General features: G+C 34.5%; 1 protein-coding gene across 5 annotated transcripts in view; it reads right to left on the bottom strand.

Moving 5' to 3' along the window:
* Window positions 1–20299, bottom strand: part of LOC127846491 (F-box only protein 21-like) — a 33259-nt gene extending 12960 nt beyond the window's left edge. Inside the window, exons 1-10 of one of the 5 annotated variants that reach the window (XM_052377777.1) lie at window positions 20101–20299; window positions 15070–15315; window positions 13629–13756; window positions 11848–12003; window positions 8899–9035; window positions 7205–7338; window positions 6376–6517; window positions 2198–2374; window positions 948–1079; window positions 723–793 (exon numbers count right to left, since the gene is read on the bottom strand). In XM_052377777.1, the coding sequence (XP_052233737.1) occupies window positions 723–793; window positions 948–1079; window positions 2198–2374; window positions 6376–6517; window positions 7205–7338; window positions 8899–9035; window positions 11848–12003; window positions 13629–13756; window positions 15070–15315; window positions 20101–20276 (1499 nt within the window). In that variant the 5' untranslated portion in view covers window positions 20277–20299. The remainder of the gene's footprint in view (window positions 1–722; window positions 794–947; window positions 1080–2197; window positions 2375–6375; window positions 6518–7204; window positions 7339–8898; window positions 9036–11847; window positions 12004–13628; window positions 13757–15069; window positions 15316–20100) is intronic. The other 4 variants (XM_052377774.1, XM_052377772.1, XM_052377773.1 and 1 more) reach the window with 4 other exon arrangements.
* Between the last annotated feature and the right edge of the window lie 7173 nt (window positions 20300–27472).

Here is a 27472-nt window from a genome sequence, read left to right on the forward strand (position 1 = left end):
CATGAACTATGAACGATTACGTGACACACATATAAAGCAATTGTCAACTAAAGATATGTTTTTTGCACAGCATGAAAACTTAAACCAATAGCGGGGCACATGCCTCAAGTATCCTCTGCCTCAATAAACAAACATATCTGTATTCAATACTTAACTTCTTTTATATACGTAATTTTGAATCACTGTGTTAAGCAATTCTTTTATACAATAAAATAAGCAAATTATTATGTGCATGTCCACCATAAACAGATAAAGAGACTATAACTCAATGAAAAATCATAAGACCTTAATAACATAAAAAAGATGTAAAATGTCCAACCTATACTGGAGCTGAATATCAAGTTTTATCTAATTCAGATCATTAGTGTCTGAGTTCTCTGCAGATAGGGAAAGCCTGACAGAAGAATGGACAGACAGATTGAAATTATTAATTAAATAAATCATTAATTTCAAGAATTTTCGTTGCAGACCTACAAAACCTCAATTCCATCAAAATTATCATTCAGACAGACGAACAGAGCAACAACTATATGCCCCCCTAAGGAAGCATACAAATTTTAGATGATTGCTTTATAGTTATGCAACCAAATACTCTGTACTTAATAAACAGCTGTCCTTTTTGTCATAAAAAAATATTAAATTTTTCTTTATGTAAACATAGTTATATAAATATAAAATCTGTTGAAGAGATTTAAACAACATAATAGCCTAGATATGTGTACCTTTTATGTATCATTACCAGTCCAACAGCAAACTCAACAGTCTTAGATTTCTTCCTCTTTATGACTTTTATCTGCAACATAAAAAATTTGATTCTGTAAAATTGTACCTAACATACCTAAGGGGTAGATATACAATTATCACAGAGTATCATTATTAACAGAAAAATGAGTAATTAATTACACCTTATTCTGAGTTATATTGTCTGAATAGACATTCAAACTTACCTTGTGGTTTTTGTTTCGTTCATTTAGAACAGAGGCCTTCTCTGTTACAGCATTAAGCAAATGCGCCACAGGGTCAAACAGTGCTGTAGACAGAGATCTTGTACCCGCCACATATTGCAACATTTGTTGAGCCTTAAAGCAGAAATGTAAAATAAGTGTGCATATAAATTGTCATTAGAAGTTAACAAAAATATATAAGCCTTGCTCTGTGAAAACGGGGCTTAATGCATGTACCTAAAGTGTCATCCCAGATTAACCTCTGCACTCTGCACAGGCTAATCAGGGACCAAACTTTCCGCCTATTCTGGATATTTGCTTAGAAGAGACTTCCTTCAAACAAAAGGACTGAATAGGTTAATCCCTGAAAAAAACTAAATGAGCCTTGCACTGTGAAAACAAGATATAATGCATGTGCATAAAGTATTGTCCCAGGTTAGCCTGTGCAGTCCGCACAGTCTAATCAGGGACAACACTTTCCGCCTAAACTGGATTTATGCAAAGAAGAGACTTTCTGTAAACGAAAAATACCATAAAAGCGGAAAGTGTAGTTCCTAAATAGCCTGTGCAGGCTGCACAGACTTATCTGAGACGACACTTTACGCACATTCATTTAACCCCCTTTTCACAGAACACGGCCAAAATGCAATGCATTAGGCCTCATTTCCCCCCTGAGCCAAACTCTATTTCTAACACTGGCAAATATTGCACTTTACAAACTTTCAAATTGTCTATATTATGCATTAGTTTATACACATTACAACTGGCAGTGCAATATTGTGTAATAAACAACTAACTGTATGATAATTATTCATGAGTGAAATTTTCACTTGAGGAATTTTAAGAAACCACTTGTAATTATTATTTTAAAATACACTGCATTTAAATACATTTGCAAGAAAAACATTCAAACTTCCACTTAATAACACATGTTTCAGTAAAGTACACAGAACACCCTGGTACATGATCCAGATGTAATAATCATAAATACATGCAGAATTAAAACTCTGAAAAAGATGAATCAAATTAGTTGAAATAATAATCATTACAACATTGGAAAAAAATCCATAGGTAAAGACAAGGCTGATTCCTTGTATGTACCAATAATGGTTTACTATAAGTTATACTTGTTGAAACAGTATGTGATCTGGATGGTCTGTTAAGGGTGTCAGCTGGAAATGAGATTAATGACTTCTTTGCAATTCAAGAAAAATGGGACTGGGTCAACAAGTATCAGTCGAAGAAACTCCTACCTCCTCTAAGTTGACTCCTAGATGGAGGTTGATTCTTGCCAGATTCATACGGGCCTCAATATTATCTCCCTTCATTAAGACAGACCACTCTAGTGCAGTTCTCAGTAGAGTATAGTCCCCTGACTTTCCTAGCTCGTGGCCGATGTGCACTACATTACGAACCTCTAGTTCAATCACCTGTATACACAGATGGAAAGACTTAAATAGACACCAATAGTGCATGCAATATTCATCAATTTGTTTTCAATTGTGAATTAACCCTTACAGTGCGGGAACCGGATTTTGAAGGCCTTTGCAAACAGTTTGGATCCAGATGAGACGCCACAGAACGTGGCGTCTCATCAGGATCCAAACTGTTTGCTATTCTGATAGTGTTCTTTGAAAAAAAAATGAAGAAAATGCTAATTTTAGAAATTCAGCAGAAGACATTTTAGCAGACGACAAATTTCCCAGCATGCAAAGGGTTAACAATATAGAAACAAGAGCTGTCCCATGACAGCACGATTGACTTTTTTTCTGCTTTGAAAAAGTAATGTACATTTCAGTCACCTGATATATCACTTATGACTGTGGAGACATATTTTATGTTGAATATATGTGATAGTTACATACTGGTAGCTTTATGCAAAATGAAACTTCCAAAATTATCATAAATACAAGCCAAAACTAGATAGTTACATACTGGTAGTTAGCTATATGTAAAATTCAACTTTGAAAATTATTATCAATACAAGCCAAAACTAGAGTTTCATAGTGTTACCAATTATTTCATTATAATTCAAACTAGACCTTTGTCACAGACGTGACGAATACCCCCACATGCCGCATTGACTAAGAATATTGTGCATGTTGTCTTCACAAACAACAGCTGACACCATGCTCAATGTTTAAAACGCACTTAGTGACCCCTGTGACCTAGTTTTTGACCCAGCATGGCCCATGTTCGAACTTGACCTACACATCACCTAGATACAACTTCTGACTAAGTGTGGTGAAGATCGGATGAAAACTTCTTGAATTAGAGAGCGGACACCATGCTGAATGTGTAAAACGTAATAAGTGACCACATGACCTTGTTTTTGATCTGGCATGGCCCATGTTCGAACTTGGCCTTAAGATCATCTAGATACAACTTCTGACCATGTTTGGTGAAGATCGGATGAAAATTATTGAATTTTTTAGAGAGCAGACATCATGCTCAATGTTTAAAACGCACTTAGTGATCCCGTGACCTAATTTCTGACCCGGCATGACCCATATTCGAACTTGACTTAGACATCATCTAGATACAACATCTGACCAAGTTTGGTGAAGATCGGATGAAAACAACTTGAATAAGAAAGAGCGGACACTTAATACGGACCGACAGACAGACCGACCGACAGACAGACAGACAGACAAGCTCACTCCTATATACCCCCCTAAACTTCGTTTGTGGGGGTATAATAACTATTAAATCCCTAGAAAGGTCAGCATAAATTTTACCTACACACATATCTCAACACAACACCTTCATCAAAACACTACTTAGTGCGTCAATCATATATAAGCTGTGCTCTGTGAAAAGGGGGTTTAATGCATGTGCACAAAGTATTGTCCCAAATTAGCCTGCACAGACTAATCACTTTCCGCTTTATTAAGATTTTTTGTTTAAAGAATGTATCTTCTAAGCAAAAATACAGTTAAGCGGAAAGTGTTGTCCCTGATTAGCCTTAGCAGACTTCACAGGCTAATCTGGGACGACACTTTACGCATATGAATTAAACCCCTCTTTTCACAGAGCATGGTTCATATAAAGTCAAAATGATCTTCATCTTGACCTAACTGGCACATTATGCAACCACAAGCTTAAACCGTATATATGCTCGATACACACACAATATAATAATACCTACAAAAAAAAAATATTTTGAGGAAACATTTTTTCTTTATTGTGTACCAGTGACCTAAACCAATTAAGCATCAAATATGATCCCCGACCAGGTCTGCATGTACACTATCTTTACAAAAATTAAAGCAAAGTATCTACATCCAAGCATAAGATACTGACAGGCGATATTTGTTTTATTGTTAGTAAAATTGACCTTGACCTTTCTGGCCTGAAATGTAATGCCACGCTAGATCAGCAACTTAGCTACCCTCACATAAAATCTAATTAAAATATCTCCATCCTTAATGAAGTTATTTAAAAGAAACTCTTCATCTATTCTTTCAAAATAGACCCTTAGCCCAACTGGCATTAAAGACCTAAGTTTCATCAAAGTTGGTAAATGCAAAGTAAAGTTTTTGATAAGCAATTTCACAAACCTAAACCTACATTTATCTTGTATTTAGCTAAGTCAAACTAAGAAGAATGTATATGCAAGAAATTGATTTTAAAAATTACATTACCAGTATTTTACAGTCCAACCTGACTAAGCAGGCACCTGAGTAAAGCGGTCCCCTGAGTAAAGAGATCAGTCTATATCCCCCTTCCCAACAAAAACTTGTGTTCATTACACCAGAGTAAGACAGTCACCTGACATAAGCCGCCAGTGGTCAGTATTTCACAATTCAGATGAAAAAGCAATTTTTCAAACTTGTTAATCAGTTACAAGCTTATTGTGAGGTCTTGTTGTTGTCTCTTTCTTCTGACATCATAATGTATATTGCAGGGTTGAAGAATCTTATTGCAGTTGGTGGCAGTGATAAATTAAACAAGAAATGTGTTTGTGAAACACTATGTCCCCATATGTTTGACCTTGACCTTTCACCACTCAAAATGTGCAGCTCAATGAGATACACATGCATGCCAAATATCAAGTAGCTATCTACATTATTGCAAAAGTGTACATTAAATGAGCGATTTTGACCCATATATTTGACCTTTGACCTTGAACCTTTCACCACTCAAAATGTGCAGCTCCATGAGATACACATACATGCCAAATATGAAGTTGCTACCTTCAATATTGCAAAAGTTATTGCAAAATGTTTAAGTTGGAGCAACAAACAAACAAAGCAACAGACAGAGCATGAACAATATGTCCTCCACTATAGTGGTGGGACCGTGGGGCCATAATAAACAAGAAATGTGTTTGTGAAACACTATGTCCCCATATATTTGACCTTTGACTTTGAAGGATGACCTCGACCTTGACCTTTCACCACTCAAAATATGCAACTCCATGAGATACACATGCATGCCAAATATCAAGTTGCTATCTTCAATATTGCAAGTCATTAAATAAGCGATTTTGACCCATATATTTGACCTTTAACCTTGAAGGATGACCTTGACCTTTCACCACTCAAAATATGCAGCTCCATGAGATACACATGCATGCCAAATATGTAGTTGCTATCTTCAATATTGCGAAAGTTATTGCAAAATGTTAAGGTTTGAGCAAACAAACAACAAACAAAGCAACAGACAGGGCAAAAACAATATGTCCCCCACTATAGTGGTGGGGAACATAAAAATGCTGCCCACTGTGAGAATACTAATAATAGGGTATGGAGAAGTTTTTCACTGCAATAATAACAGGGAAATCTTCAAAATAAACTATACCAGAGTGTGTAACACATTTAAATAATAATCACTTTTTCAATTATCACTTATTAGTGCTTTTAACAATTAGAAAATGGTGGACCACATTATCAGGACGGACTCATTCAGCACAGAATGCAATCTTCTATCATCCAGAAGATATGTGAGTGTTTTAGCATAAGGCACTATCTAGAGATTGTTTTGATTGAGGATGATTCTATGTGGTTTGAAACATTTATGTCATAACACAAATCAGTTATTAAAATTAAGTTGTGGTGGTTATAATGAAAATGATGTTTATGTCATGTTTGTGCACTAAGAATATTTTCTCATTAAGGTCTCCTAAATATAGCAGCAACCTGCCTACAGCAGCCACTTTGATCACTTCCCATTACTGGCTACTGTACACAGGTGGATTGTATATGCAAGGAATCATTTCATTTCTCTGCATCAGTATAATTGAAAACAAAAGTCTATTCTTCTAGTACCCAGTTTTTAAACAGCGTTATAAACATTGAAGACATTCAAATGATTATTAATAATCCACTGACCTCAAACTTTGTTGAAACAAGTTTAGGGTCATTTTTAATACATGTATTAATGGTTCTAGTAAAATATGAGTTAACTGCACACAGCATCGCCTACTTACGTAACAAGGCGTTACACAGACCATGGTGTCTTCTGTGATCAAGTCAGGATCCACCTCTATCTCCTGAGCAACATCGCTGAATTCCAGTCTTTTGCCACCATCAAAAGCATTGATGTAGACGTACATCTGATCAGGAGGCTTGCTGCAAGTAGCAGGCCAAGTTTCATCAATCAATCAATAAACTTTGAGTCAACTGTTCCACTGTATAAATATAGTGGAATCTCATTCTGGGAACACAGGATTAGTTCATGTGCGTAAAGCCTTAGTGAAAATCCAGTTAATTCAAAGTGGCATCCCTGATTAGCCAATGTGGACTGTCCAGTTAATGCAAAGTGTCATCCCTGATTAGCCAATGTGGACTGGCCTATTTTCCAAAGTGTCATCCCTGATTAGCCAATGTAGACTGGCCTATTTTCCAAAGTGTCATCCCTGATTAGCCAATGTGGACTGGCCTGTTTTCCAAAGTGTCATCCCTGATTAGCCAATGTGGACTGCCCTTTTTTCCAAGAGAGAGGCTTACTTATAGCTATTTTTCGTTGTTTGCCTATGTTCAACTTCATAAGCCAATTACTTAAAGAGAAATACTTCGATGATATTTCTCAATGATAGATTTTGCCAGTGGGATTTTATAGACGAACATCAAATTGACAAAAATGGTTATACAAATATGTAGCAAATATTTTACTTAAACATGATCCAAATGAAAATTCCTTGCATTTGCAATGACTCATACATGACTACACATTTTTGATATTTATTTGATAGTTTGAGAATGATTTCTTTATGTGTTGCTCAACAAACACTCAGCAAGTTTGAAGACAATACTCACAAGGGATGTTGTTTGAATCTCAACATGAAGTGGTATGGAGGATTTACTGGCTCTAACACCACCCCCAGTCGTCTGGCAAGAGCAGCATATATTATGCACATGATGATGGGTGTTCCCTTTTTGGTCTTCAATGCCTGCAATTGAGTGATACAATCAAGCACAGTGATTTGATAACAAACGTTTCTATTTACTTTGTTTGAAATGAATTAGCAGAAAATAATAATAATTACAGTGTCCAATTAAGATATCACAAAAACTCTTTCTACTTTTTACTTTATTTTCTTTATAAGTGAGCATTAATAACTATAATTTGATATTAGGTTTACACAAATCTGTATGAGGTATGATTAGGATGGAGGACCAAAAGGGGAACTTCTTAACCCTTTCCCACACAGAAGCAAAGTGAAAATAGCTATGGGCAACAGCATAAAACAAGAACAGCCTGCGAGTAATTCGCAGTCTGTTCAGGTTTTATGCTGTTTGCTGCTCACCAGTATGTAAGGGTTGGAAATGAAGCCTTTAAAAATTGAATCTATTATATAGGTATTTAATCAAATGTAATTTTCTAAAGGGACTACGAATGCATCAAAATACGTATCCAAGTGGTAAAAGGGTAAAGAAAGTTGTCTGTAAAATTGCTCATATTTGACTGTGATAATGGTATATGGTTAGAGAATGTTGAATCATGATTGGCAAAGTAAGAATTGTGTGAATATATAGTACTGGCTAAACCCATGACAATTATTAATTGCCATGACCCATACACAAAACCTCTAAGGGAACAAAGTTGTTGTTTTTTGCATAATAATAGATAGATTTCCTGAATGCCAGACAAAATCCCTCCCGGACAAAAACCCTCCCGTCAGTTTTATAGGGCCGGACAAAAACCCTCCCATGAAAAAATGGGGCCGGACAAAAACCCTCCCATGAAAAAACGGGGGCGGACAAAAGCCCACCCATGAAATCTGAGCCACGAATTCAAGTACCAATGATTGTTTATACATTTTTAATTCGAAATCAGTCATTTCCAAATGTCATTTCCAACATTTTCTTTTGTTGAAGGTTATCCGAGATATTTATTTTTTGTAGTTGTTACTTCACTTACAAAAACAAAATGATTTTTAAATGTTGCAGATTCACAGTTTTAAATTTTGAGCAAATGTTGTCGGCCTTGAGTTTTTCTTTCGGATTAATGAATGCAACATTGTGTCGGTGTTTAATTGCTTTGAATTGATTATGTGATTAATCTAATTAAAAACTAAAATTAGTTGCAGATTCACAGTTGGATTAATGAATGCAACACTGTGTGAAACAATTACATTTGTCTGTGTTGAATTGATTTCACGGGAGGGCTTTTGTCCGCCCCCGTTTTTCATGGGAGGGTTTTTGTCCGCCCCCTTTTTTCATGGGAGGGTTTTTGTTCGCCCCCTATGAAAATGACGGGAGGGTTTTTGTCCGGGAGGGGTTTTGTCCGTATTCCAAATTTCCTGTGGCTGTATTATTTACAGGTCTTGGTGAATGTAATGTATTTCAAAAAGTAAACAGATATCTTGTTCTTAAACATATTGTAAACCAAAACCATCAGAGGGCACACAAACATCATAAATTTAGTTGTTCACATAGGATCAACTTATGATCTATTTATGGTGAATACTGGTCAAGAGGGGTTTAACAGCAAAAATGCCTGCACATACTTTGTCTATAAAGTTATCTTGAGGACAATAGTTGTGAAAATTGCCGCCTTTGAAACTGTGTTTTAAGTACAGGACAGTGTTAATGGCATCCAAAATATGCCAACTCCACTCCATAGTCTGACTATCTTCCTTTAATCCTAGAATGGAAAATCAGAACAAATAAATATTCAGAAATAATCATACTCTATAGATACTGTTGGCATAAATAAATGCGAAATAAGAATTTCACACAAACAAGAGCTGTCAATATCAGATGACATATGCACCCTAAAAAGGATCAAGTTGAACAAGCTGACTTATGACCTCTTACTTTTACCTGGTTTAAAATGGTTAATGAGTCTATATTTTTAATATAAAATGTCGTGTTCTGAGAAAACTGGGCATAATGAATGTGCGTAAAGTGTCGTCCCAGAATAGTCCGCACAGGCTAATCAGGGGCGACACTTTCCGCTTTTATGACATTTTTCGTTTAAATGAAGTCTCTTCTTAGAAAAAATCCAATTTAGGCGGAAAGTGTCATCCCTGATAAGCCTGTGCGGACTGCACAGGCTAATCTGGGACGACACTTTACGCACATGCATTATGCCCAGTTTTCTTAGAACGACTCTTTTTAATATAAAATATAAAAGTGCATACAAGCTGTATTATGGCCAAGTTGACCTTTCACCTTGACATGTAAGCATGACATTGAAACTAGGCAGACAGGTGTTCCAGGCATGATGTTGTTTTATAATGGTTTACATTTGTGCCAAGTTATTTTAAAATCACCAATATATGGTAAAGTTATGGCTGAGGAAGGAATTTTCAGAGCAACATCAGACGCCTAGGAAGATGCAGAGTGTGACTGCTTTTTGCCTCCCTTTTGAAGGAGGGAATAAAAACCTAATACTATTATTATAGTGTACATTTGTTGAAAAATAAATTAAATAAACTGGAATTATTGTTAAATATTGAATGCAAGTTGCATGATTTTTACATGTAATAAAAGTGTTTAAATAAAAACAAGAGGGCCATGATGGCCCTGAATTGCTCACCTGACTAACCAAATACAATCCCAACCCAGATTTCATCAAGATAAACATTCTGACCAAATTTCATAAAGATTGGATGAAAACTGTGACCTCTATTGTCTACACAAGGTTTTTCTAATATTTGACCTATTGTCCTAGTTTTTGACCCCAGGTGACCCTATTACAATCCCAACCCAGATTTCACCAAGATAAACATTCTGATCAAATTTTATAAAGATTGGATGAAAACTGTGACCTCTATTGCCTACACAAGGTTTTTCTATTATTTGACCTAGTGACCTAGTTTTTGACCCCAGATGAGCCAAATACAATCCCAACCCAGATTTGTTCAAGACAAACATTCTGACCATATTTCATGAAGATTGGATGACAACTGTGACCTCTATTGTCTACACAAGGTTTTTCTATTATTTGACCTAGTGACCTAGTTTTTGACCCAAGATGACCCAAATACAATCCCAACCCAGATTTCATCAAGATAAACATTCTGACCAAATTTCATAAAGATTGGATGAAAACTGCGACCTCTATTGTCTATACAAGGTTTTTCTATTATTTGACCTAGTGACCTAGTTTTTGACCTAGTGACCTAGTTTTTTACCCCAGATGACCCAAATACAATCCAAACCCAGTTTTTATCAAGATAAACATTCTGACCAAATTTCATAAAGATTGGATGAAAACTGTGACCTCTACTGTCTACACAAACAAATTGTTGACGGTTTTTCTATTATTTGACCTAGTGACCTAGTTTTTGACCTCAAATGACCCAAATACAATCCCAACCCAGATTTCATCAAGATAAACAATCTGACCAAATTTCATAAAGATTGGATAAAAACTGGACGTCTATTGTCTACACAAGGTTTTTCTATTATTTGACCTAGTGACCTAGTTTTTGACCCCAGATGACCCAAATACAATCCTAACCCCGATTTCATCAAGATAAAGATTCTGACCAAATTTCATAAAGATTGGATGAAAACTGCGACCTTTATTGTCTATACAAGGTTTTTCTATTATTTGACCTTGTTTTTGACCTAGTGACCTAGTTTTTGACCCCAGATGACCCAAATACAATCCCAACCCAGATTCCATCAAGATAAACATTTTGACCAAATTTCATAAAGATTGGATGAAAACTGCGACCTCTATTGTCTACACAAAGTGTTTCTATTATTTGACCTAGTTTTTGACCTAGTGACCTACCATAGTTTTTGACCTCAGATGACCTAAATACAATCCCAACCCAGATTTCATCAAGATAAACATTCTGACAAAATTTGATAAAGATTGGAAGAAAACTGCGACCTCTATAGTCTACACAAGGTTTTTCAATTATTTGACCTAGTTTTAGACCTAGTGACCTAGTTTTTGACCCCAGATGAAACAAATACAATCCAATCCCAACCCAGATTTCATCAAGATAAACATTCTGACCAAAATTCATAAAGATTAGATGAAAACTGTGACCTCTACCTCTACAAAGCAAATTGTTGACGGACGCACACACGCACATACGGACGCCGGACATCACACGGTCACATAAGCTCACCATGTCACTTCGTGACAGGTGAGCTAAAAAAACTATGCAGCAACAATAAACTCTATAAAGCATGTAATAAACACAATGTAAACGCAGATTTTTTTTACCTTCAACATTTAATATTAGTAGACCATCCTTTCCTACAGTAGTTGTCAGTACCGGTATATCTTGTTTTCAGTTTAAAAAATAGTGTAACAAATAAAATAATGCCATCTTTGTTTAACAAAGACATATGCTTATTTAAGAAAAAAAATTACATACCTAACACATTCAGTCAAACTAAAATTGCAACATAACTCATTTGATATCATTAAGTACGTAATTTGTCTTACCATTCCATTTCTACAGAAGTAATAAGAATGCTGATGTTACCATCCTGAATGATGTTCTGATGTAAGACCGCATGTTCAGGATGAGCCCTCTGCAGAATGTCTCTAACCTCATCGGACAATTCGTCCAGCTGTTTGACCACGTCACTCTCAGCTATCCTTTCAGTAGGTTGACACCACAAAGCAACAAGAGCTGCACCTGCATAATGAGCCTAGATCTAGGAAAACCTGCCTAAAAGCATGTGCCTAAAGAATTGTCCCAAATATCAAGGATTACACTTTCAGTTTTAACTGTATTGTTTATTAAAAGGAAGTCGCCTCTAAACACAAATCCAGTTAAGGTGAAAAGGGTTAAGCATGAATCTAGGATGACACTTTATGCAAATGAATTAACCCTTTCAGTACGGGGACCGAATTTTGAAGGCCTTTGCAAACAGTTTGGATCCAGATGAGACGCCACAGAACGTGGCTTCTCATCAGGATCCAAACTGTTTGCTATTCTGATAGTATTCTTTGAAAAAAATCGAAGAAAATGCTAATTTTAGAAATTCTGCAGACGACATTTTAGCAGATGACAAATTTCCCAGCATGCAAAGGGTTAAACCCTATTTTTTTCAGAGCAACATACAAATGAGTCTTGAGGAAAATACATCAACACCTGTTTTGATGACTATTGTTCCTTCACTGAGTTATTTTGATAGTACAAGCACAGTGTTCTCTGGAAGCACCAGCACCCCTAACTAACATTCTTGGCGCCGGCTACTTTTCACCAAAATATCAATTCAAAACAGCATAAAAAAGCCCCTTTTAGTTCTTAGTAGCTGGCTACTTTGAAAATATAACTTGCTACTCAAATTTTTGTAGAGACCACTGCAAGCATTCAATCCTATAATAGTATTCAGTTTTAAATACATGTTATCTTACAATTCTAACATAGTATGTATAAATACTAAAATAATCAAGTATCTGATATCTGTCATTCATAACGCTGAAGGAGTGGGTTTTGGTCTTTAGTTACCTCAGCACAAACATATTAAACAATTATTTCATAATGTACCTGAGTTTTCCTCCATTCATTTTTCAGGTTATGATATTTAACTTTTAATGAGGTAAATCATCTACTGCAGGGCCCTCTATCCATTTTAGGGGAAGCAGGTCGCTACCCATAGCAGGGGGAATTTTCGCGGAGTTCCCCTTTTATGGGGGATTTTTTACTTGCTCTCAAATTATTACATTTGTACATGTTTGCACTATATTCATTGCTTTTTTTTCATAATTTAGCATGTTTGACCAGATTAAATTAAAATAGAATTGAGATATAATAATCATGAGACACATCTATCTATTAAAATGGGGAAAAAAGTATACCGGTACTTTTCAGGTGGGGGAATGCGGCCGAATTTCGGCAGTGAATTTGACAGATTGAGGGCCCTGTACTGTATACTGTAAACTTAAAAAAAAAATCCAAACACTTTGTGAGTCTCATATTTGTCCTAATTTGATATTGAGAAAACAATCTACCAGCACTTACAATATTTAGAATACAATTGGGATGTGCTCTGTGAAAAGGGGGTTTAATGCTTGTGCGTAAAGTGTCATCCCAGATGAGCCTTTGCAGTCCGCAAATGGCTAATCAGGGACAATACTTTCTCCCTAAACTGGATTTTTGCTAAGAAGAGACTATCTTTAAACGAAAAATACCATAAAAGCAGACTGCACAGGCTAATCTCGGTCAACACTTTAAGCGCATGCATTAAACCCCCTTTTTATAGAGCACGACTCAATTAAAAGTGTCATTTAAGCAGCCATCCCATGCATACTTACCAATTTCTATGTTTTGTTCCTCCTGAGGTACATCATTCAGGTATGCAAGTATTTTTGGTTTGAGTAGGAGATGTTGAATGTGGCGAACAACTTGTGCAGCATAAAACTTCAGGGTCAGTTTCTCATCTCTGAAAGTCATGAGTATGAGATTATTTGGTAAAAGTGATGGAAGCTCTGAAATTCACAGTATTATTTGTACGCTTAGGCAAAATGTTCTTTTTTTATGCGTTTCAATTATAAAAATTCTAACAATAATTCAAATTAAATACAGGATAAATAATTTGTTGGATTTTGTTGAATATTGATTTCAAATCACTCGTGATCACAGAAACAATATTTTTTCTTTGATCACGAGTGATTAAAAATCGACATTTCAACGAATCCTACAGATTTTATTTTTATTTTATACTTACAAAGGAGTACTTTCTTATTTAAACTGGAGAATTACACTAAAGTAATGATGTCACGACATACAAAAACAATTATTGAAATAATTGATAATTTTCTCTGTTTATTTTCAGTTTAAAACGGAGATTTATCAGTTATATCTCACTAATATTTCTCTATAATCCAACGGAAAGCATAAAACTCATTTAACATATTTGCGAAAGATCAAGATCAGATGTCATATTAACCTATCTGTGAATAAAATAACTTTTCCTACAATTTTGGAAATATATACAAACAAATCCGCTATATATTCTACTGTGGACAAAGAGACAATGTAATAATTCAGCAAAAACTAGTCACAACTTATGTTCCTTTCTTTACAAACATTTACACATTGAAAAAGTTGGCGTGAGATTTTTAAAAATAGTCTAAGGGGGTTAAAAATACAAAAGTTTGGAACAATATACATGTATTCCACAGTGGAAAAACAAAGATTTTACACAAACTCATCTCCGCTAAAATTCTTTTCTTTCAAATCATCTTAACATTAAGATATTAAACTGAGAGAGTTAAAGAGGACTTGAACACATTGGTTTCAGGGAGTTATCTAGAGTGGACAAACATACAAAAGGCCATTATCTTGCCAAAAATCACTGCAGCCAAAATTTCTTTCTTTGTGATCATCTACACATCGAGGTCCTTTAAATGTGATAGTTTGAGTAAGATCCACTCCGCATTCAAAGAGAAGAGCTTTGGGACATTCTGATGTTCTGGCTTAATTAGGTACATATAAAAACGGGCAACAAGTGCACTCTGTAAAGGCATTTAAATGTTAAAGGGATATTGTTATTATACTCTGACACCCATTCTGCTTTTAAAACATGGTTTCATATTTAAACAGCTAACACATTTTGATTTCAAGGTTAAACTATTAATAAGGGGATGCTCACAACAAATTTATGGATCTTTACAGATACAATTTCATTACATGCACAACTTGTTAATTATTGTGTTGTTTTCTATTAATGATAAAACACACATTTATACACACGGTTGGTTATCATGAAGAAGCGACAGGAGTTCAGTCACCAGAAATTCACCTGCCCTAACATGGCTCTCTGCAAGTGTTGTAAACTCATGAAAGTCCTCTTTAGAAAGTTCATCCTTGTGGAAGTGCTTAAGTGACATGTTGCACAACAACATGAAAGCTTTTGCAACAAGCTTGTGTTTGGTAATAAATTCTTCCTTCCAGCTGATGTAATTTATTTCAGAAATCAAATGTTGGGATGACCTCCACCTAAAACAAACAGTTACAATATTGTAACAACATCTGTATTTTTTGGTTCACAGTCAGGGCTGGTATTCGGCCCCATTCAAAATTGGAAAAGGTTGATGTTTTTTCAGAATGAGATCTAAAAATTCCTAATTGAAGGTTTCAACAACAAAATAATTTGTGTTAAATCTCACATTTTACATATAGTTCTCATCCAGCTCTATAAATTGAACCTTACTAAACTAGAGCTTTGTCACTAGACGTGACGAATACCCCCACATGCCTCATTGACACAGAATATTTTGCATGTTGTCTTCACAAAAAACAGCGGACACTATGCTCAATTTTTAAAATGCACTAAGTGACCCCGTGACCTAGTTTTTGACCCGGCATGGCCCATGTTCGAACTTGACCTACACATCATCTAGATACAACTTCTGACCAAGTGTGGTGAAGATCGGATGTACACTACTTGAATTAGAGAACGGACACCATGCGCAATGTTTAAAACGCACTAAATGACCCCGTGACCTAGTTTTTGACCTGCCATGACCAATGTTCGAACTTGACCTAGACATCATCTAGATACAACTTCTGACAAAGTTTGGTGAAGATCAGATAAAAACTACTTGAATTAGAGAGCGGACAACATGCTCAATGTTTAAAACGCTCTAAGTGACCCCGTGACCTAGTTTTTAACCCGGCGTGACCCATATCGAACTTGGCCTAGACATCATCTAGATACAACTTCTGACCAAGTTGGGTGAAGATCGGATAAAAACTACTTGAGTTAGAGAGCGGACAACATGCTCAATGTTTAAAACGCACTAAGTGACCCTGTGACCTAGTTTTTAACCCGGCATGACCCATATCGAACTTGGCCTAGACATCATCTAGATACAACTTCTGACCAAGTTTGGTGAAGATCGGATAAAAACTACTTGAGTTAGAGAGCGGACACTTAATACGGACCGACCGACAGACCGACCGACAAGCTCACTCATATATACCCCCCTAAACTTCGTTTGTGGGGGTATAATAAACCGTTATTACCGTAATAACTCAAAGTTTTCGGACACTTAAAAATAAAATAAAAATTTGTGTTCAAAAATTTAGATACACAAAATATTCAAAAAGTACGAGTGTCCGAAAATTTACAGACATATATGTTATGTTTGTTTGTCAACAATTATATTAATATAAAACCAAATAATAAATGTGCACTAATTGTATGGTGTTGCACTCTCCTTTCTCTGCTTTAAATAAAATACAACTTCACTTATGTGAAATCTCTTACCTGAAATGGTATATAAAACGTTATAAAACAAACAACCATACTGCTTCCTGAATATGATGTTTTATTTTATGCTTTCCGGTGGTTTATAGAGAAATATCAGTGAATTGAAACTGATAATTTCACTGTTGCAAACAATGAAAATTATCAGTGAAAATTATTGATAATTTTCACTGTTTACTGTGAAATTACATCATTTTTTCACGAAATGACGTCATTATCCCAGCGAAATTCTTAACTTAAACTGTTTAACAATGTATATAAACTGTGAAAAAAAGCATAAAATAAAAAGAAAATTTGTTGGATTCGGTGGAATATCGATTTTAATTCTCTCATGGTCATAGAAAATATATATTTTCTATGATCACTCGTGAATTAAAATCGATAATCCACCGAGTCCAACAAATATCCTCTATTTATTTTATGCTTTCCAGTGGTTTATAGAGAAATATCAGTGAATGAAAAATGATAAATTCACTGTTTCAAACAGTGAAAATTATCAGTGAAAATTATCGATAATTTTCACTGTTTACTGTGAAATGATGTCATTTTTTTACGAAATGACGTCATTATTTCAGCGAAATTCTTTAGTTAAACTCTTTAACAATGTATATAAACTGTGAAAAAAAGCATAAAATAAAAAGAAAATTTGTTGGATTCGGTGGAATATTGATTTTAATTCACTGGTGATCATAGAAAAAAATATTTTCACTCGTGGCTGCGCCACTCGTGACAATATTATTTTCTATGATCACTTGTGAATTAAAATCGATAATCCACCGAATCCAACAAATATCCTCTATATTTCAAATGCTGTTGGGTGAAACGATTGTTCATTACCGGTATACATGGTAATCTATCCAATAACGCAATTGTTATGGTCCATTGCCCTCGATCAGGGCATTCTGTGCTAAGTTTTATGACTTAAATCCGGTGGTAAAACTCCATGATCGAATTAAGGGTCCCACATAAGCGAAAACAGGGCAGAAATCTAGTAAAATAGCGCTGTAAAATATACTGTCTGAAAAATTGGAGTCATTAATTATGGACGAAAACATGTATATCTGAAAATATAGTCATGAAAAATAAATATTTTGGCTAAAAAAGGGGGTGTCCGAAAACTTAGTGTCCAAAAACTTATAGTCATTGCAGTACTCTAAGTTTTCAGACACCCTCTTTTTTGGGCCAAAATAATTATTTTTCGTGACACTTTATTTTCGGACATGAACATTTTCGTTTATCATTAATGACTCTTAATTTTCTGACAATATACTTAACAGTGCTAATTTATCAGATTTTGGCACTGAATACGCTTATCTTGTAACACTTTGATCATGGATTTTTACAAACAGATTAAGGTCGTAGAACCTGGGAGATGCATGCCTGAGGGCAATGAACCATAATATCTGCGTAATTGGGTAAATTACCATGTATACCGGTAGAAAACAATCGCTTCTTCCAACATTAAGGAAGCATTATTTTTAATGTTTTTAAGTTTTTGTTCTGTATCATTTCAGACAAGAGTTAGCGAAGCTGTGAAGTTGTAATTATTTCAAAGTAGAAACACAAACAAAATTATAAGTTATAAGTGTCTGAAAACTAAAGAGTAATAATATTGAAACAATTTTCTAATAAATGTTTTAGCATTCTTTGGCAAAAGAACAACAATACTAATTTTCCAATTAAATTAAAAATGTCCAGATTTTTCCCAATCCAAAGTGACTTGGCCCTATTTGCAAAATGGTGAAAAAACACACTAAACACACAAACGTTTTATTTACTTGACATCTTAAGACATAAATGGTTGAATGTATCAGTTGTTTAAGAGAATAAACTAACCTTTCCATGACATTGGTGGGATATTAAGTATGGGTGCTGGAGGTTTCGGTAAATGACAAGTTCGGTAAATTGATTTATAGAGTAAAAGCCGTGGAGGTTTCGGTAAATTGATTTTATAGAAGAAGTATACCTACAACGAGGTGTTAATGACACCTATTATCGGCTTACAATAACATTGGGGGCATTTATTTGCAAACTGTGGATTACTTTTGAGTTGAGTAATTAATGCTATGCCTAAGGTAAAGAATTAAGAGAAATGAATGAGCTACCTCTGAAAAACGAATTCTGTTAGGAAATTTCTAGTTAATTTTACGATTTAAATAACGCAATACTGTTGTTTGTTTTTTAAATTGGTGCTTTTATTTAAATAACATAATAGTAACATAATAGTAATAAGAAATAATGATTTATGGCGGAATCAATGTAAGCTCTTCAATTAAGTTTAATGCTATTTTAAAAAGTTTCTTATGATTTAATAAAAATGATTTCATGTTGAATTTTATATTTATTTATATGTTTTATTATTTCTTTCTGGTTGAGAAAAACACAAGAAAAAACAATATATAAAATTTAATACGTGTACATTTTTGACGCACTACAATATTAATAAGACACATTATTATCATTCAGATTTTCTAATACAAATGAGATACATGTACGACACTGTTCAATTTAATGTTACATTTCAACCATATTAGTCGTTCATCGTTCAAGACTCGTCGTCGTCGAGCATGTGGTGGACTGCTGTGGATGGTCCAAGGGCATTGATGAGGCTGATGATCCTCAGAAGTTCAGTGGTTGTCAGCTTCTCCTCTTCGTAGTCATCCCATGCTTGATGTAGTCTGCCGTGTATCGTAACATACTTCTTCCGTCTGATCTTCGTGAGAAGGTGCTGGCTAACCAGCCGTATATGTAGATCAACTGTCTCAGATTCCTCTCTGAGAAGGTTGGCCAACTTGTAAAGACCAAGGTTGGCTGAACACGCTCGTGCGTTGATGCGTCTATGCCATCCTGTGGAGGCCACCTCTTGTAAGAGCCACATTATTATAATTTTTTTTAACTAATACTCTTTAATTAAGGTTTTTATCAACTAATTGTTTAAAAACATATATAAATTACAAAACGATCATGACCTTAATATATAATTTACCTCCATCGATTAGAATATTAATAGGTTGCAAGCCTGGATAATTAATAATAACACTTTGCAAACATCGTACATTTAAACAGATAATTTAATTAGTGCCAAACAACTCAATTAATGTACATCAAAATTAATCCACAGTTTGCAAATAAATGCCCCTAATGTTATTGTAAGCCGATAATAGGTGTCATTAACACCTCGTTGTAGGTATACCTCCTCTATAAAATCAATTTACCGAAACCTCCACGGCTTTTACTCTATAAATCAATTTACCGAACTTGTCATTTACCGAAACCTCCATAACCCTTAAGTATCATACTGTATCATTGTTGTGTATGGTATATCTTTGTGCTGAATTTTTATACATTTGTAACATAATATTCATAATGTTGTGCGTGAAAATGTCATTAAAATGTGCCACAGTGATTCCCATTTGTTTCCAATAAGAGGTCAAATACAATGTTACTATAACTGGCTTCTGTATCAAAGTATCAGGGCTAAAACTTAAAAGACAACCACAAAATGTGTTTACCTTTGCTTATATTTCCTTTTCCAAAGGTCATTATTGTTACTAATTTGGTGCAATTTCGAGCATGTTTCTGAAATTCTCGTCAAGTCATAACAATTTAACGATTTATCTCCTAATATTAACTCAATTATTTCATCTGGCATATCTTTAAAAGACGGCAATTCTTCCATTCCATTCATGACTATATTGGATCCTAAATAAATTGCTACAATGGATACCAAATCTATATATTTGCAGCATCGTTTACGACAATGTTTGATTTTTGTTTAATAAATTATTTGAAAAGAAAATCGCTGTTGATAAAGACCAAATTTGGATTAAAGGGTGTCAAAGTATCAATAAAACTGTTGATATGCACAATGGCTACAAGTAAAATCTGTCTTTTCAACCGAAGTACCGCTCGTCAAAACAAAATTGTATCTATTCTAGACGATTTCAAGAATCTAGCCAGCTGTATTGATACTTACCAAATTTGGATCCATTCTAGACAAAAAAATTCAAGAGTCTAGCCAGCTCTTTTGATAGAGTCTAGCCATCTCTATTGATACCGAAATTGGATCCGTTCTAGACGATTTCAAGAGTCTAGTCAGCTCTCTTGATGCTTACCAAATTTGGATCAATTCTAGATGATTTTAATAGTTAACCAGCTATATTGATACTTACCGAAATTGTATCCATTCTAGACGATTTCAAGAGTTAGCCAGCTCTATTGATACTTGCCAAAATGGAATCCATACGACAATTTCAAGAGTCTAGTTCTATTGATACTTTCCGAAATTGGATCCATTCTAGACGATTTCAAGAGTCTAGCCAGCTCTATTGATACTTACTAAAATTGGGATCCATTCTAGACGTTTTCAAGAGTTAGCCAGCTCCATTGATACTTACCAAAATGGGATCCATTCTAGACGATTTCAAGAGTATAGCCAGCTCTATTGATACTTACCGAATTTGGGATCCATTCTAGATGATTTCAAGAGTCGAGCCAGCTCTATTTATACTTACCGAAATTGGATCCATTCTAGACGATTTCAAGAGTATAGCCAGCTCTATTGATACTTACTAAAATTGGGATCCATTCTAGACGCTTTCAAGAGTTAGCCAGCTCCATTGATACTTACCAAAATGGGATCCATTCTAGACGATTTCAAGAGTATAGCCAGCTCTATTTATACTTACCGAATTTGGGATCCATTCTAGATGATTTCAAGAGTCTAGCCAGCTCTATTTATACTTACCGAAATTGGATCCATTCTAGACGATTTCAAGAGTCTAGCCAGCTCTATTTATACTTACCAAAATTGGATCCATTCTAGACGATTTCAAGAGTATAGCCAGCTCTATTGATACTTACTAAAATTGAATCCATTCAAGACGCTTTCAAGAGTTAGCCAGCTCCATTGATACTTACCAAAATGGGATCAATTCTAGACGATTTCAAGAGTATAGCCAGCTCTATTACGGAATTTGGATCCATTCTAGACGATTTCAAGAGTCTAGCCAGCTCTCTTGATGCTTACCAAAATTTGATCCCGTCTAGACGATTTCAATAGTTAACCAGCTCTATTGATACTTACCGAATTTGGATCCATTCTATACGATTTCAAGAGTCTAGCCAGCTCTGTTGATGCTTACCAAAATTTGATCCAGTCTAGACGATTTCAATAGTTAACCTGCTCTATTGATAATAACCGAAATTGTACATTCAAGACGATTTCAAGAGTTAGCCAGCTCTATTTATACTAACCAAAATTAGATCCATTCTAGACGATTTCGAGAGTCTAGCCAGCTCTATTTATACTTACCAAAATTGGATCCATTCTAGACGATTTCAAGAGTATAGCCAGCTCTATTGATACTTACCAAAATGGGATCCATTCTAGACAATTTCAAGAGTCTAGCCAGCTCTATTGATACTTACCAAAAATTGGATCCATTCTAGACGATTTCAAGAGTCTAGCCAGCTGTTTTGATACTTACCGAATTTGGATCCATTCTTTACGATTTCAAGAGTCTAGCCAGCTCCATTGATACTTACCAAAATGGGATCCATTCTAGACGATTTCAATAGTATAGCCAGCTCTATTGATACTTACCGAATTTGGGATCCATTCTAGACGATTTCAAGAGTTGAGCCAGCTCTATTTATACTTACCGAAATTTGATCCATTCTAGACGATTTCAAGAGAATAGCCAGCTGTATTGATACTTACCAAAATGGGATCCATTCTAGACAATTTCAAGAGTCTAGCCAGCTCTATTGAGACTTACCAAAATTGGATCCATTCTAGAGAATTTCAAGAGTCTAGCCAGCTCTATTGATACTTACCAAAATTTGATCCATTCTAGACGATTTCAAGAGTCTAGCTAGCTCTATTGATACTTACTAAAATTGAATCCATTCTAGACGTTTTCAAGAGTTAGCCAGCTCCATTGATACTTACCAAAATGGGATCCATTCTAGACGATTTCAAGAGTATAGCCAGCTCTATCGATACTTACCGAATTTGGATCCATTCTAGACGATTTCAGCAATACACTGCGCTGATAAGCCCTTCACAGTTTTCTCTAATTAACGAGTACATGTATATATAAAAACCATTACAGGAACATTGTAGTATCAATGTGTTTATTATCACATGTATGAGTTATATAATATATATATATATATATATATATATATATATATATATATATATATATATATATATATATATATATATATATATGTATTTACTATGCAGCTTTATAGTATTTATAGGATGTAACATCTTTCAGCAAAAATATGTGTTTTTGAATAGTTAGTTGAGTGGAAATTAAATGGCTATTTTCCTTTTTTGTTTAATTTGGCTGAAATGTGATGATAATGTTTAAAGTAAATAAACTACCTAATTGCTTAACATCATCATAATTAATTTGAATACAATTAAGCATGAACTGGGTTTAGCTTTTGAGCCGTTTTGGCGGAAAAGCCCTACTGATTGCTAGGATGACATTCAAATCCTGATTTTACGCAATGATGTTCGATCCATTATTTCCATTTTTGATTAATACGGTCAACAGTAATAGCGTTTCAACCACTATTTGTTCCATGGTCGTGACTGCGATTAATTAAACTAATACTGTTGATAATGGGCGATTTCCGAGCCACTTTATCCAAACTGAAACTTATTACCAGCCGGTATGAAATTTCAAAATAAATATTATCCAATATCAATGGGCAAGCAATCATACTGGAGCAACATGAGTTTTATCTCTATGTATTGTCGACTGTGCTATCTGAAGCATGTGTCTATTGTTAGATTTTGTTGGGTATCCGTTTTATATTAATTAAAATGTATTCAAATGCCATTTCTTTTACTGGTTGTGGGCATTTATTCAAGTTGCGTTTGATGAATCCCAGAGTTTGTGAAGCTTTCTTGGTTGCGTTATCGATACGAGTGTTTAATTTCAGATTATCACAAAGATCGACTCCTAAGTAAAGGTGATGTTAAAGATTTTCGAGGGTTTCGTTATTTATAGTATAGTTGTAGTCTTTTCTTAGTGGAGTTGGAGATATTCATGATGGCGCATTTTTTAACATTAAACTCCATCTGCCAAGATTTGCTCCAATATAGGTTTATATTTTCCATATTGACAATGAGTTTCATGTAAACCTGATGAATATTATTTTGTGTATGTTCCTCTTGTGTATAATTTTTTACCCTGTTAATCACTAGTATTAAATATTAATACTATCGGATACAGAGAGGTTTGTAAATAACTTTCAAATAATCAGAACCGTATATAGTGATATTTATTTTAATTATTAAATAAAGGCTGTTTTTTTCCGTTATTTTATTATTTAAATCTATAAATTTGTATTGCAATTATGGTGTGTAGTTAATTTTAAACTTCTAAGTTGAATAACTGTGCTAAATTTCTCTGTACATGATTCTAAGATCTGTTTACATCTTACTTATAGGTCAACCCTCAGCAGATTGACCAGCTGTTTTCAGGCATATATACAGCTGAAGGTCAAGATCTTACTAATTTTTCCACTCACTTTAACACTCCAGTCTTTGTAAACATTATCTACTATGGTGGAAAGAGTACGCAGTCATTATAAATTGCTGGTATAGGTAAAAGTGAAGTATTCTAGTAAGAATATATTAATTTATTTAAATTGTTGTGTTAAGGGTATACAAAAGAAATTAAATCCCAGGAGCAATTTTTCTCTACAGAGGGAGTATGTAACAGGGTATTCACAAACACTCATCCTTAATCAAATCACATCAAAACGAATTTATTGTCAGTATGAAATAACATGTATATAACATATGCTATGTATAGCTGTTTGCCAAACTAACAAGCAGTAACAAATTGCAACACATCAATAATACATGGCATACATGATAAGAAATAGTTATTCTAATAAAGCACAATAAAAACACAATTAAAGCAGTATTCCTATAGGACGTTATTCAAATGTAAGCAGAAATATAATATCAGTACTATACATTCAAAATTAAGAGCTGTTTAAAAGATTGTTGATGTTGACACAAGGAAGGGGCCTAAGATAAAAAGAAATGGTGTAAAAATGCTTACAGAGAAAATAGAACACAATAGTGCCAAGGGCTTAAAGGAAATTATCACCTCAAACCAGATTTGAAGGAAAATGATCAGCAAATTTCACACAATATAAGCAACACAATACAACACTGATGTATAAAAAATAAAATATAATTATAAAAGCAAAAAATACAATACTAATGCTGAAATGATTATCCCGCTTGTGTAACTAGCACTATTTCAGAGCTTCAAAGGCAAATGATGAGCAAAGAAGCATTGATTAATGCTACATACATACAGTACTACAAGTTCTTCAACAAGATATCAAATGAAATGAACGAAATAAGACAACAATAGCAAACTGTTGTAGTGTCACTAGTATTATATATACATACTGTTAAGCTCAAAGAAAGCAAAAGAAAAAAAAGCATCAGAATGCAAACCTAATAAAGCAAATGAAAAAATCAAGATGCAAATTTCTCAGAGAAAGCAAAAAGCAAAAAGGCAACACAATGAAAACAAAACAAAACACCAGTTTTATAAATAATTATAACTACTTATCCAATCAAGAGAGATTCAGTGTGATGAATGAGTGAGCTACCATATATTAATAATGGAGAATGCTTTTTAGGTGAGCTGATTTCAGATACATATTTATGGTTTTATATATCTGAAACATTTGATTCATTTCGTTACTAAACCTTGCAAGAGGTAACAAGCATTTTTCATTTGCTTAAACCTACTATCTTTAGTTTCTTTCTTCATATGGTAACTGGTGAGTCATTTTATTATTTTAAGTGTATTTACTTGTATACTTGTTAAAATTGTAATCATTATATTATTTGAATGATATGGTATTTATCAATTATCTGATTTATAATTTATGATAATACTTATAATACTTTATGTTATCATATTTCATACCAGTATCAATTATATAATTAAAACTAGGCGTAAGCATTCTTGAGTTATCATCCGGAAACCATTTTAATGTTTCGAGTCAGTGTGACCTTGACCTTTGACCTAGTGACCTGAAAATCGAAAGGGTCATTTGCCAGTCATGATCAATGTATATTATGAAGTTTCATGATCCTAGGCGTAAGCATTCTTGAGTTATCATCCGGAAACCATTTTACTATTTCGAGTCACTGTGCCCATGACCTTTGACCTGGTGACCTGAAAATCAATATGGGTCATCTGCCAGTCATGATCAATGCTCCTATGAAGTTTCATGATCCTAGGCCTAAGCGTTCTCATCCAGAAACCATCTGGTGGACGAACCGACGGACCGACATGTGCAAAACAATATACCCCCTCTTCTTCAAAGGGGGGCTTAATAAAAGTTGGCAACTATAACCCCTTGTGTCAATACACAAACCCGGCTACATAACAAAACTGAAATACCTGTGTATTTAACTTAACAGTTATAAAACACCATTTTTCAAAAGTGTATATTTTACATGAAAAATAAATAAAAATGCTAAGAATATCAAAACACATACTTTCTAAAATTTAAAACAGTAACATTACATCATTGTTTCATAATTTAGTAGTAAGTCTGCACATTGGCCTTTAACCAAAAAACAACAACACATTGCCATGGTAATTATGGCAGTACTTATTATTTTCACTAGTTTGTATGTTTCAAGTCAAACCGGAGTATGTACTGAGAAAAATTATAAAAGTTGTTAAAGATAAAAAATGGATCAATAATGTTTTTTTAAATAGGTCCCAGAGGGCCTGTGTCGTTCAAACAAATACCATACAATATTCAGATGCAACCTCAATTGCAGGCTCCTTATCTTTGTTGTTTAGGTCTAGGATAATAATAATTTTTATAACATGCATGTAAGGAAAACGCCATGGTCCCCAGTGTATAACTAGACACAAATTGAAAATCAAATCTTGGTTGAACCCTCAACAGGGATAGAACCACTGACAACTGGAGTACTGGAGTAAAAGTCTACTGCTTTGACCACTCGGTCATTTGTGGTCATACAATGTGGAAGGTATTTTAAACTTTATATAAGCAATTCTCGTAGTTTCACAAAATATAACAACGACAACAGAACTTTCCATATTATTCAATCGTTTTGCATTGCAACGATTTATAATTCTATAAACCACTATAGTGGTGGGGGACATAAAAATCTGAAACAATTTTGACAATTTACCAAAACTTGAAAAGGCCCCTTTAATAAAAAGCAAAAAGGTGTGGCTTATTTTCATCCCAGGGACATTATATGATCAATCAAAAATATTTTGACAATGTACAGAATGAATCCGAATTCGGTCAGTATCAACAAGGCTGGCTAAACGCTTGAAAATGTCCAGATTGGATCCAATTTTGTTAAGTATCAATACGGCTAGACTCTTGAAATTGTTAGAATGGATCCAATTTTGGCAAGTAACAATAGTGCTGGGTACACTCTTGAAAATGTCCAGAATGGATCCAATTTTTGTAAGTATCAATAGATCTGGCTTCACTCTTGAAAATGTCCAGAATGGATCAAAATTCGGTCAATTTCAACAGGACTGGATACACTCTTGCAAATGTCCAGAATGGATCGAGTTTTGGTCAATATCAATAGAGCTGGCTACACACTTGAAATTCTCCAGAATGGATCCAATTTTGGTTAGTATCAATAGAGCTGGCTAGACTCTTACAATTCCCAGAATGGATCCAACTTTTAAGTATCAATAGAGCTGGCTAGACTCTTGAAGTTGTCCAGATTGGATCCAATTTTGATAAGTATCAATGGAGAATTTTATGGTCATTAGTTATTGTTTCTCTCCTTCACTTGCTAATGCTCATGTGCTATTG

Source organism: Dreissena polymorpha, chromosome 9 (assembly GCF_020536995.1).
Source record: "Dreissena polymorpha isolate Duluth1 chromosome 9, UMN_Dpol_1.0, whole genome shotgun sequence".
NCBI classification, from domain to species: domain Eukaryota; kingdom Metazoa; phylum Mollusca; class Bivalvia; order Myida; family Dreissenidae; genus Dreissena; species Dreissena polymorpha.